Raw genomic sequence first — 13,756 nt, forward strand, 5'->3', positions numbered from 1 at the left:
CTGAGACCTTCTAGGCACAAAGTTAAATAGGAAAACAGGAGTTAAGGCAGGGACCTGGAGCACCCAGCTATGTTAGGAGGTTGCCAAAGTGTGATAGTCATCAAAGGGTATTTACTTCTCCAGGCAGAAGGAGGAGCACCCACCGCCTTTAGTTGTTCAATGCACCCGCTGCGGAAGTACCAGTTTGGCTCAGGTGCCACCCAGCGCCTTGGAAAGTGCCTCCCACGGGAACGCACTGCTAGTTCCACAGTGCGGTCCCAGGAGCACCCCATGACCGGAAAAGGAACGTGCGCCGGTCTGTTGCTTAGCAACGAACGCAGCCGGGACGCTAGACGGCCCCCGAGCGGAGGGAGCAGAGACTGCCGTGTGGCCGGGGTTCGCATCTCTCTCCGAGGGGTTTCGTGGGGGCGCTGGCAGGAAGGATCCAGGAGCCACCCGGTGCCGCCAGCGCGTCCTTGCAGCCATGAGCAGCGAGCAGGTGAGAGGTTGGCTCCTGGCTAGGCTCCTCCCCGCGGCGAAGCTTCCCTAGTATTTCAAAAGTGATAGAAGCCTAGGTCTTCCGGACTTCCCAGTTGTGACCCCGCGGGCTACAGCTTCTTTATCGCGCTTGTGCTCTGGGATACAGAGATTTTCCGGTGAAAACTTTTATATGAACTCTTTCCAACCGTTGTTTGTACTTGGTGTTGTCATAACAACCAAACACATTAGTGGAGCAGTGCGTCAGCAGTTTAAAGTACAGTTTCAGAGTGCTCCCATTGTACTAATGGTGTGTGTGTTTGGCTAGGGAAAGCTCCGGGTGGGGAATTGCCTTTGATTTGGGCTCTAGGACTGGAATACAATCCCCTTCATAGCGGTGCAATTTTGGGCAAATCACTTGATCTTTCTGTCTTCTCTCGCTTTTATGCAAAAAGGAAGAATCAGAACAACTTTTCTTTCCTTCTAAGGATATTATGAAATTCAAAAAATATAAGATACCATGGTGTGGTCAGTGTCAAATGGAATTTCTTCTTAGGACAAGATTCCCATGGCATGTAACAAAAGATGCATATAAAACCTTGTGTTAGTCACTCAGTCGTGTCTGACTCTTTGCCAGCCCATGGACTGTATCCCACCAGGCTCCTCTGTCCATGGGATTCTCCAGGCAAGAATACTGGAGTGGGTTACCATTCCCTTCCCCAGAATATAAAACTTTGTTGTTCAGTCGCTCAGTCGTCTCCTACTGTTTGCGACCCCACGGTCTGCAGCACGCCAGACTTCCCAGTCCTTTACCATCTCCCGGAGCTTCCTCAAACTCATGTCAATCCAGTCAGTGATGCCATCCAACCACCTCGCCCTCTGTCATCCCCTTCTCCTGCCTACAATTTTTCCCAGTATAGGGTCTTTTCTAGTGAGTCGGCTCTTTGATTCAGGTCGCGAAAGTATTAGAGTTTCAGCATCAGTCCCTCCAATGAATATTCAGGATTGATTTCCTTTAGGATTGACTGGTTTCATCTTCTTGCAGTCCAAGGGACTCTCAAGAGTCTTCCACAGTTCAAAAGCATCAAAACCTTGGCTAATCATTTAGTCAAATCCATTTTACCAGGCTTCACTCATCAAGTTCCCTTTTAATTTTTGCCACAAAAGACTTGCAGGCTCAGAGTTGTTTTCCAGGAGATTGGAATCAGCTGTGTCTATTTATGGATGAGCTAATTAAGACTGGGTAGGCTCCCTGACCTTCCAACTGGCCATGTGCAAGTATCTGGCTTGGTGACCTTTTGACATCAGAGGGCTGACAACTCCACCCTTATACCCTGTTTGTTCTTGTTGAGTCAGTATGTTGTCCTGTTCGACTCTTTGTGATCCCATGGACTGAAGCCCACCAGGTTCCTCTGTCCATGGGATTCTCCAGGCAAGAATACTGTAATAGGTTGCCATTTCCTTCTCCAGGGTGTCTTCCCGACTCAGGGATGGAACCTACCTCTCCTGTGGCTCTTGCATTGCAGGCAGATTTTTTATCACTGAGCCACCTCGGAAGCCCCAGATCCTGTTCATCACATGTATCTTAGTTACACCTTGAAGAACTAATTGGGCTTTGGTGGCTCAATGATGAAGTTCAGTTCAGTTCAGTCGCTCAGTCGTGTCTGACTCAGTGGTGAAGAACCGGCTGCAATGCAGGAGCCACAGGAGACATAAGTTCCATTTCTGGGTCGGGAAGATCCCCTGGAGGAGGAAATGGCAACCCATTCCAGTATTGTTGCCTGGAGAATCCTGGCAAGAGGAGGAGCCTGGCGGGCTAGCTATATAGTCCATAGGGTTACAAAGTGTTGGACACGACCGAAGCAACTTAGCACGCACAGAACTAATTATGACGCCTACCACACCAGTTCCCAATCGCCTTTCCCTAAGGCACTAGGCTCCCCGGGCCTCCTCCGAAGGCCCTGCTGCTATCCCATGAATACCCCAGCCCCCCAGTTTTGAGATTTGCTGTCCTGTCTCCTCCTTGGCTGCCTTGTGAGTTAAGCCCTGTTTTTGCCACAAACCTCCCAGTCTCAGTGTTTTGGCTTGTTCTGCCTGTGGCCAAGGAACCTTGCTCTGTGACATAGTTGCAGTAGTTACTTTACAGAACTGTTTATTGAGGAGTAGCTGTAAACAAGTGCTGAACAATGATCCAACTTTTAAGTGTCAGAAGAGAATAGGAAGATGTTAAGTGTGGACCTTATTCTGGGCTTGCTAGAAAACAATGGTTAACTCCCCGCTTGTATGGAAGAGGCCCTCTAAGCCTCCTGGTACTGAATGGAAAACAGTTGCTTTTAAGCCTGCAAACTTTGCTTAGCTTCTTGGTTTGACACTGAACTGTAATTCTTTCCTTTACAAGGCTTTATAGTATTTGAGGTGGGGGGTGGTGGTGGTAGTGTTAGAGTTTACTGTGAAAACGTTAAAAGTAACATTGAGTTCTAGATTACATGAATCAATATTTTCTTGATGCTTGCATCAGTCTCTGAGCTAATCTTGAATCATATTCTATGGTGTAGAAATTTAAAATACACATTTAGGATATTTTCAGTGGTATTTCTCAATAGCTGTTATTTCACAAAGCCGCAATTGACCAGTTTACAACTAAAAAGCTTCCACTAAAAACCATTTGGCAGTTAAGTTTTGCTTTATCTTAATAAAAGTGATGTTTGGAAATTATACTTCCCTCCCTGCAAAAGAACCTATATTATTGAAAAAGCAGTGGGCTTTTGAAAGAACAGGCATAAGCCTGTCTAGAATTATTCACATTTTCTATATACTATATTTTTTTAAACAGCAGAGGTCCCTGTCTCACTGCTTTGGTTGATCTATAATTTAAAAACTCTTGATACTTTCACTTATGCTAAGTTTGAGTATAGTTTTCCTTTTGAAAGGGTGGAAGTTTTTTATATTTTAACCTGAAACAAACAGAATGGATTAAACTTTTGGAAATGCCATTTTTATGTGACATTTACTTATGTATTCATTTAGTTTGAAAAGTGAGCAGGTGGTAAAATCATATTTGTCGAAGGAGATTTTAATATGTTCAGCTCATTAGTGGAAGGTTTAGAGTGATATGGCATTTTTCAGGAATAGCAATTTTAACTCTTAAATTAGGTATTTACCAGAAATATAAATCTCTCGCAACTGCTCATTTCATTTTTAAAATTACTTAAAACATAAGGCATTTTGAGTTTCAGTTGAAGAACTTTCCAGTGTTTAAAAATACAAATATCCAAAGAGCATGAAGCCCCCCCCCCAAAAAAAAAAATCCACTACAGATTGTGGGCAAAGAAGAGGGAAAAACTGTCAGCCCATCTCTGCCCAAGTGCTTTTTCTAGTTGTTAAATTAAGTAGTTTTGCATTTATATGCTCATTCTGTTTTCCTTCATCCTATCTTCTTGATGGTATTACTTTAAAAAGGAGATGAGAGTAAAACAGTTGGGTATGAAGCCAACAGCTTGGTGATAATTTTAACAACCATAACTCAGAACATATTATAACTATATTTAAACCAACCTTATTAAATTTTGAGAGATGGTAGTTGATTAAACCAGACAACTTCATAACATTATTGTTGATTTTAACCAGGCACATTCATAGATTCTGGTCATTTCATCAGAATGGTTAAATTTGGATTATACCAGGCTTAAAATATCTCTGCCAATAGACCAGTATCTGAAAATCAAACTAAAAGCCCACTTAAGGAAGACTTTAACTCTTAAGCAGTTTTAATTCTGGTAATGTAAAATTATATTAGGAACCCAACAGGAAACAGATGGCATGCTCAGAAGGGTTAAATTGAAGAAAACTTATAAAAAGACCATTTGGAGAGGTGTGGGCAAGGTTAAGGGAGGAAGCCAACAGAGATAAGATGGCACTTAAGGATTAATAACAGGAAGTCTTCTCCATTCCTAGGTCTTGCACTTCTGCTAAATTGATTCCTAAATATTTTATCTTTTCAATACGGTTGTAAATTAGTTTCTTAATTTCAGTTTTGGATTATTCATTGTTAGCATCTGGAAATACAGTTTTTATTTGTTCACTGTTATTATAGCATCTAGAAATACAATTTTTGTGTATTAATATTGAATCCTGTGATCTTGCTGAACATTCATTAACTATAATAATCTTTTGTAGATTTCTTATGATTTTCTGTACACAATATCCTGCTATCTGTAAAGTATGTTTTAATATATTTTAGATGGTAATGTGTTTTACTTTATATTAAACACTCAATAACATTTGGTTGAATTAATCAATTTCAGCATTAAGAGAGTAACAGTTTGGTTTGTGTGTGTGTTTTCATGCAGGATAAACCGCCCAGCAAAGAAAAATCCAAGACGCAAGTCAGATTTTTACCACAGTTGTCTACGGTAATTTACCAATATCGCATCACTTAAAAAAATTTTAAATTTACTTATTTTTTAATCGAATGATAATTGCTTGACAGAATTGTGTTGATTTGTGCCAAACATCAACATGAATCAACCATAGGTATACATATGTCCCCTCCATCTTGAACCTCCCTCCAACTCTCTTCTCCATCCCACCCCTCTAGATTGTTATAGTGCCCTGTTTTGAGTTCCATGAATCATACAGCAAATTCTCATTGGCTATCTATTTTACATATGGTAATGTAAGTTTGCATGTTACTCTCTCCATACATCCCACCCTCTCCTTCCTCCTCCCTTCTACCTCCCATGTCCCTAAGTCTGTTTTCTGTATCTGTGTCTCTATTGCTGCCCTCCAAATAATTTCATCAGGACCATCTTTCTAGATTCCATATATATGCATTAGTATATGACACATGGTACGTATTTTATTGCTTTTGTAATAATGTTGTTTACTAGTTTTCACACTTGCAAATAAGTTACTGAATTTCTGATTAAAAATTTCTGTGCTCCATTTCTTTTCTGATGGAGAATACCTAGGAGGTATATATCTTAGGAAAAATAACTGTCTTAACAAAGGAGCTGTAAGCTGTAATTACCTAGTATGTGCAGAATACTTGAGTATTCTGAACAAAAGAATTGTGAAGATGAGCTAGCAGAAGTAGTTCTAGAGTTGAGAAACACGGAGTTGGATTACAGGTTTTTCACTAGTGGCTCTATGACTGTTGCAGAGTCACTTATCTCTCTGAGCCCCAGTTTGAGTTTAAAATGAGAATAGCTAACTTGGTTTCTGAAGAGATGTCTCTTCTAGCACTTTTAGCTACAGGAGATTTTTTAGATCTTGGCATTCTTTTTCATGATTTTGATGTTAAATTATCGTTGTCATGTGGAAAAGTTAGTTAAGAGACATTTTCAGCTGATCAAGTGCTGGACAAATTAGATTTTACTGCAGTAAGATTTATTGTCAAATAATTATATTGAGTTTAATATCATTGAGTTATATTCTGGTGATTCCTGGAAGTTGAGTGTAACTGGAGGTTCAAAGCAAACATTATTTGTTTTGGAACATATTTGAAAATCTCAGAATGAACTATGAAATGGAATGTGAGTGGCTTCATACAGAGAAGATTTCTAATACTTTGAAATTAAGGATTCTTTCAGATTAAAAAAAAAACTCCAAAGAAATATTTTAGGTGAATGTGCTTCAACATTTCAAAGTACATGTTTTAATTGTGAACCTATTTGTATTGATGATGTTAAGATTATCACACCATGTTGTATAAAATCATAGCATCTTCTTTTAGATTTGTAAATATCTAAAATATTCTATGTTGAGACAAAGATATGTAAAATGGAATGGACATTTTTCTCTTTAAAAATTTAAAAAATTTTAAGATGGAATAATATGGCAACTAGTTTAAAAAGATATTATTAGTTTATAGATTTAGAAATATCAACTAAACTTAAATTTACTTACTGAATAAGTATTCAATGGCCGAGATTAATAATCCTTTCTAGCCTGTGAAGCATATAATTGTTTAAAATGCTTATTTGGCTGATTTAAACCTTACACTGTGCTCATATTTGACTGTATCTTGCAGTTTTTCTTTTGTATCATTTGAGTTTTATGTCTTCTTGAGAGACCACCTGACCTGCCTCTTGAGAAACCTGTAGGCAGGTCAGGAAGCAACAGTTAGAACTGGACATGGAACAACAGACTGGTTCCAAATAGGAAAAGGAGTATGTCAAGGCTGTATATTGTCACCCTGCTTATTTAACTTCTATGCAGAGTACATCATGAGAAATGCTGGGCCAGAAGAAACACAAGCTGGAATCAAGATTGCCGGGACAAGTATCAATAACGTCAGATATGCAGATGACACCACCCTTATGGCAGAAAGTGAAGAGGAACTAAAAAGCTTCTTGATGAAAGTGAAAGAGGAGATGAAAAAGTTGGCTTAAAGCTCAACATTCAGAAAACGAAGATCATGGCATCTGGTCCCATCCCTTCATGGGAAATAGATGGGGAAACAGTGGAAACAGTGTCAGACTTTATTTTTGGGGGGCTCCAAAATCACTGCAGAAGGTTACTGCAGCCGTGAAATTAAAAGACTCTTACTCCTTGGAAGAAAAGTTATGACCAACCTAGACAGCATATTCAAAAGGAGAGATATTACTTTGCCAACAAAGGTCCGTCTAGTCAAGGCTATGGTTTTTCCTGTGGTCATGTATGGATGTGAGAGTTGAACTATAAAGAAAGCTGAGTGCCAAAGAATTGATGCTTTTGAACTGTGGTGTTGGAGAAGACTCTTGAAAGTCCGTTGGACTGCAAGGAGATCCAACCAGTCCATCCTAAAGGAGATCAGTCCGGGCTGTTAATTGGAGGGACTGATGTTGAAGCTGAAACTCCAATACTTTGTCCACCTAATGTGAAGAGCTGACTCATTTGAAAAGACCTTGATGCAGGGAAAGATTGAGGGCAGGAGGAAAAGGGGATGACAGAGGATGAGATGGTTGGATGGCATCACGGACTTGATGGACATGGGTTTGGGCGGACTCTGGGAGTTGGTGATGGACAGGGAGGCCTGGCGTGCTGTGGTTCATGGGGTCGCAAAGAATCGTACACGACTGAGCGACTGAACTGAACTGAAGAAATAATATTTGAAAGTTATTTCCTTTATTTTAAAAAATTTCATCTCAATGTTAAGGTTTGCACTCAAACTTTTCTGACATTAAAGATTTGGACAGGGGGATACTGATTACATTTGTTTAAATTTTTGGTAAAAACTGATGTGTTCTTAAATAATAGACATTGTAAATGTTTGGAAGAGCAAATGGTAGAATTGGAGCCATCAGGCTAGTTTAGGAATACATAGCTTTTCTTTTTTTGGCCAGGGGTGAGGGGGTGGGGGGCAGTGGTGGTGGGTGTGGGTGTGGGGAGGGATTGCAGAAAACACTGAAGTTACCAGCAGTTTTTCTTTTAGCCGATTCTACGCTCATAGCTTCCATGACAGTAGACTCTTTCACTAAAGGAAGAAAGGTGCTGGGAGTGGGGTTGGGGTATTCGGCGCTGCTCTGATTACCCTGGGTCATAAAGAAACAGACTGCTTGCCCTGTGGTCTCTGGTAGAGCACCCACTTTTTTCCAAAATCAGCTTCTAGTACTGTGTGCTCCACCCATCCAGCAAGTTTTTAAGCATACTGTGTGATGACCAAAAGTTTGGAGTTCTCACAACTGGCAGAAGTTGCTGGTATTTAAAAAGTTACAGATTTGCATCCCATAAATTCGATGAAAAAATAAGCCCCAGGCATCTAAGCCCCAATGAGTACTTGAGCATATAAGGCCTTTCTATCTGAAAGACCTTGAATGATTTTCATTACAGACCTTCATGCTCTCAGGGATGATCCTTGTTAAAATCAAGGGTGCCCAGCACTGGTAGCTGCCAGACTCTCAGAGCTGGGGACCTGACTCTCACCCTTGCTGCCCACCTCACTCAGAGCCCTCCCATGAATCTGAAATCCTTTAGAGAGGAAGGAGAGAGTGAAAGAGTGGAGAGAGGTGGAAGGATAAAAGAGCATTGCTTTTGATGTCTTGGATGATTTCCTGTGAAAGAGCCTGAAGATAGGACATGTGTGCAGTTGAAGAGGTGATCCCAGAAAGCAGGAGTAAAGGATCACGGAGAGTAAAACTAGGAGAAACCAATATGAGGCAGCTGGGATGATCCTGCCTGAACTTCATCCATCTGAGGATGGTTAGGGTGGAGGATGGTAGCGTCTAACCCATAAGCTCTCATCCTATGTTGATGAAGGTTATTCTTGAGGATGTTAATATTCCACCTACTTCTGGCTGCTCATGTGTGAGTGCAGAATGGGCTACCCTGAGGGTCTTGTGCATGCATACTCAGTCACATCTGACTCTTTGTGACCCTATGGTCTGTAGCCCACCGGGCTCCTCTGCCCATGGGATTCTCCAGGCAAGAAAACTGGAGTTGGGTAGCCATTTCCCTCTCGAGGGAATCTTTCCAACCCAGGAATCAAACCCATGTCTCCTGCATTGCAGGCAGATTCTTTACCACTTGAGCCATCGGGGAAGCCCCCGTGTTATAGCATCAAAGAAGCCTCACAGCACAAAGCATGAGACACTTTTCTGAGCAGCTCTGCTCTTTCTACATGAATTGAAGGCAGTACAGAACTGTTCATTGCAGCCACGTCTGAAATCAAGAGGTGAGGCCAAGAGGATGTGAAAGAAAGTGTAACAAGAGTTGTCTTGATGGAAAAATCAATGGAATTCTTAGTCCAGCCTCTCAAAAGTTACAAAGCAGAGAGAAGGAGTGGCATATGTCTAAGTCATCTCATGAATTGCTTATCAGCATTAAAAATATGTAGATATTTCTTTACAATTTACCCCTCTGATTTTATTGAAGATCAGCATTACTTAGCTAGATGATATTCTGGCTAATGCGTGGCTGCTCTTTTTGGTTTGCCAGAGGGCCACTATTTATAAAATATTATATGTATATGTATAATTTTTTGCTGCAATGCAGGGCAGAGAAAAACATGAAGGCTCTCACCACCCTTCACCTGGGGTGCTGCTGAGAATGGGGTGGTAGTTCAGTGTGCAAAGGGATGCTGTAGAGATTCCAAGAAGTCAAGTGTATGGGAATTGGTGTACAAGGCTGGGCTTATCTCTGTTGTACTTTTGAAGTAGCTCTAATGCAATAGACCTCATCTGAGTTGCCCCTGTATCCCTGTATGATAATTTTAGGGAACTTGGACTATGTATTTCTTTCCTTCTATCATTTGCAGCTGTACTCTTAGGCTTTTGCTACATCCTCATTCTCTCCAAGGAGAAGGAAATGGCAACCCACTCCAGTGTTCTTGCCTGGAGAATCCCAGGGACGGGGGAGCCTGGTGGGCTGCAGTCCATGGGGTTGCTGGGAGTCGGACACGACTGAGCGACTTCACTTTCACTTTTCACTTTCATGCATTGGAGAAGGAAATGACAACCCACTCCACTATTCTTGCCTGGAGAATCCCAGGGACGGGGGAGCCTAGTGGGCTGCAGTCTATGGGGTCGCACAGAGTCGGACATGACTGAAGCGACTTAGCAGCAGCAGTAGCATTCTCTCCAAAGGGAAGCCTTTCACTCTGAGGACACCTGTTGCACTTTTAGCTCATATATGTTTTGCCCTTGTTTCCCTTTATACCCTATAGCCTACTGGGGATTAAAGAAAACAGAGTCATTTGTGGTATACCATGGTATATGCATGAAACAGTCACCTAATTTGGTGTTTGTTCTTTGGGAAGTATTGTTTGAAGCTCATTGCGGTTTTCTTTCACTTCCTTCTTCTTCACTTCCTATGTTGTTGAGATACAACTGCATATATCTCACCCTCTCCTTCCTCCCCCTGCAGCTGTGTTCATATGTTCATTGTCCTGTTCTCTGTCCATTGCTGCTCTGCAAATAGGTTCATCAGTACCATCTTTCTAGATTCCATATATGTGTGTTAGTATGTAATATTTGTTTTGCTCTTCCTGACTTACTTCACTCTGTACAAGAGACTCTAGGTTCATCCATCTCATTAGGACTGACTCAAATGTAGTCCTTTTTCTTGCTGAGTAATATTCCATTGTATATATGTACCACAGCTTCTTTATCCATTCACTGTGGATGGACATCTAGGTTGCTTCCATGTTTTAGCCATTGTAAATAAATGCAATGAGCATTATGTGTCTTTTTCAATTTTGGTTTTCTCAGGGTATATGCCTCAGAGTGGATTGCTGGGTCATATGTTGGTTTTATTCCTAGTTTTTAAAGGAATTTCCACACTGTTCTTCATAGTGGCTGTATCAATTTACATTCCCACCAATAGTGCAAGAGGGTTCCCTTTTCTCCATACCCTCTCCAGCATGCGTTGTTTGTAGATTTTTTGATGAGGGCCGTTCTGACCGTGTGAGGTAGTATCTCACTGTAGTTTTGATTTGCATTTCTCTAATGATGAGTGACTTTATTTTTTGGGGCTCCAAAATCACTGCAGATGGTGATTGCAGCCATGAAATTAAAAGACGCTTACTCCTTGGAAGGAAAGTTATGACCAACCTAGACAGCATATTAAAAAGCAGAGACATTACTTTGTCAACAAAGTCCATCTAGTCAAGGCTATGGTTTTTCCAGTCATCATGTTTGGATGTGAGAGTTGGACTATAAAGAAAGCTGAGTGCCGAAGAATTGATGCTTTTGAACTGTGGTGTTGGAGAAGACTCTTGAGAGTCCCTTGGACTGCAAGGAGATCCAACCAGTCCATCCTAAAGGAGATCAGTCCTGGGTGTTCATTGGAAGGACTGATGTTGAAGCTGAAACGCCAGTATTTTGTCCACCTGATGCGAATAGCTGACTCATTGGAAAAGACCCTGATGTTGGGAAAGATTGAAGGCGGGAGGAGAAGGGGACAACAGAGGATGAGATGGTTAGATGGCATCACGGACTCAATGGACATGAGTTTGGGTAGACTCCAAGAGTTGGTGATGGACAGGGAGGCCTGGCATGCTGCGGTTCATGGGGTCACAAAGAGTCGGACACGACTGAGTGAACAGAACTGAACTGAATAATGAGTGATGTTGAACATCTTTTCATCTGTTTACTAGCCATCTGTATGTGTTCTTTGGAGAAATGTCTGTTTGGGTCTTCTGCCCACTTTTTGATTGGGTTGTTTGTTTTTCTGGTATTGATTTGTATGTGTTGCTTGTATATTTTTGAAATTAATCCTTTGACAGTTGTTTCATTTGCTATTATTTTTCCCATTCTGAGGGTTGTCTTTCCCCTAGTTTATAGTTTTCTTTGCTGTGCAAAAGCTTTTAAGTTTAATTAGGTCCCAGTTGTTTATTTTTGTTTTTATTTCCATTACTCTAGGAGGTGGGTCATAGGGGAATCTTGTTTTGTACATCTTTTTTGGACAAATGTTTATTCAGGTCCTCTGCCCATTTTAAAAGTTGGGTTATTTGTTTTTTAGCATTGAGTTTTATAAGTTCCTTGTATATTTTGGATATTAATTTCTTATTGGATACATCATTTACAAACAAATTCTCTGATTTTGGAAGTGAGAGGCCTTCCATTTGTTCATAGTTTCCTTTGCTGTGCAAAAGCATCTTAGTTTGATGTAGCTCCACTTGTTTATTTTTGCTTTTGTTTCCCTTGCCTGAGGAAACATAGAAAAAATATATATATGTATCACTAAGACTGGTGTCAAAAGGCATGCTACCTATGGTTTCTTCTAGAAGTTTTACGGTTTCAGATCTTATATTTATGTCTTTAAATACATTTTGAGTTTTTCTTTTATATTGTATGAGAAAGTAGTCCTGTTTGATTCCTTTGTTCAGTTTCCTAATATTGTTTATTGAAGAGACTGCCTTTCCCCTTTGCATATTTTTGCCTCCTTTGCTGTAGATTAATTGAATGTTGTTTCAATTGAATGCACTGTAAAACTACAGTAGTCAAAAACAGACACACAGTGCAATTTGAAATAACAGAATGTGATACCTCTAGCTTTGTTCTTTCTTTAGATTGTTTTGGCTCTTCAGGGTCTTTTGTGTTTCCACATAAAACAATTCTTCCAATCCATGATATTGGGAATCAGAGATACTGAATAATACCTTATAAACTGAGAAGAAACTTTGAGGTTGAAAATGAGGCAGGCAATTCATTAAGTGCAGGTAGGAAGTATATTGTGGGTATCTTACACACAGGCAGGAAATATTGAACAAATGGTCTAGAGGCATTCACAGGTGCACTTAGACCACTGAAAGGGTGCGGGGGAGTTTAAAAGGACCAAAGCCAAAGACAGAATCTGACTACTGGAGAGAAGCATGTCAACACAAATGGGAACTGGGGATTTTCCCTCCACCTGGATGTCTTATGACCATTAACCATCTGTGTCAGCAAAAACATAGCTCCAGTTTTCAGGTATCAGACGAAGACAAAGGTAAAAGTTAAATGGGAATTCATCTGGCTTGGGCATATTCCTTGTGAATTAGGCTAAAGCTTAATCCTATATAAAGGAGAGGGGGTTGGACAGTGGGCCTAAGTTAGAGTTGACAAAAAGGAGTTAGTTTGGTCCAGTCACACTCATGAGCATGGTGTATCTTTGCATTTCCTTGTCTTCAGTTTCTTATCAGTGTCTTGCAGTTTCCAAGTACAAGTCTTCTGCCTCCTTATACTTATTCTCATATATTTTATTCTTTCATTGCATTGTAAAAATATTGTTTACTTAAATTCTCTTTCTGATGGTTTTTTAGTGTATAGAAACAGCAGATTTCTGTATTAATTTTGTATTCTGCAACTTTACCAAATTCATTGAGTTTTAGTAATTTTTGGTAGCATCTTTACAATTTTCTATACATAGTATCATCTCGCCTGCAAACAGTGAGTTTCCATTCTTCCTTTTCCAATTAGGATTTCTTTTCTTGTCTGATTGATGTGGTTAGAACTCCCAATACTATGTGGAATAAAAGTGGAGAGAGTGGGCAACCTTGTCTTTTTCCTAATCTTAGAGGAAGTTCTTTCAGCTTTTCACTGTTGAGTATGATGTTAGCTGTGTGCTTGTCATACATGGCCTTTATTATGTTGAGGCATATTCTCTGGTGGCCCAGATGGTAAAGAATCCACCTGCAATGCAGGAGACCTTGGTTTGATCCATGGGTTGGGAAGATCCCCTGGAGAAGGGAATGGCTACCCACTCCAGTATTCTTGCCTGGAGAATTCCATGGACAGAGGAACCTGGCAGGCTACAGTCCATGGGGTTGCAAAGAGTCAGACATCGCTGAGTGACTAACACTTTCACTTATATTCATTCTGCACCCACTTTGAGAGTTTTT

At 40.6% G+C, this 13,756-nt stretch overlaps 1 protein-coding gene across 1 annotated transcript in view; it reads left to right on the forward strand.

The window, feature by feature from the left end:
* The first annotated feature begins 217 nt into the window (after nucleotides 1-217).
* The window catches only part of DNAH7 (dynein axonemal heavy chain 7), a 259,815-nt gene continuing 246,276 nt past the window's right edge, over nucleotides 218-13,756 (forward strand). The window contains 2 exon segments of the mRNA XM_086366894.1: nucleotides 218-478; nucleotides 4,806-4,868. Coding sequence (XP_086223020.1) covers nucleotides 464-478; nucleotides 4,806-4,868 — 78 coding nt within the window. The 5' untranslated portion in view covers nucleotides 218-463.

This window comes from Bos grunniens, chromosome 2 (assembly GCF_055505025.1).
Source record: "Bos grunniens cultivar Pamir isolate PY7600 chromosome 2, Bosgru_T2T1.0, whole genome shotgun sequence".
Classification (NCBI taxonomy): Eukaryota; Metazoa; Chordata; class Mammalia; order Artiodactyla; family Bovidae; genus Bos; species Bos grunniens.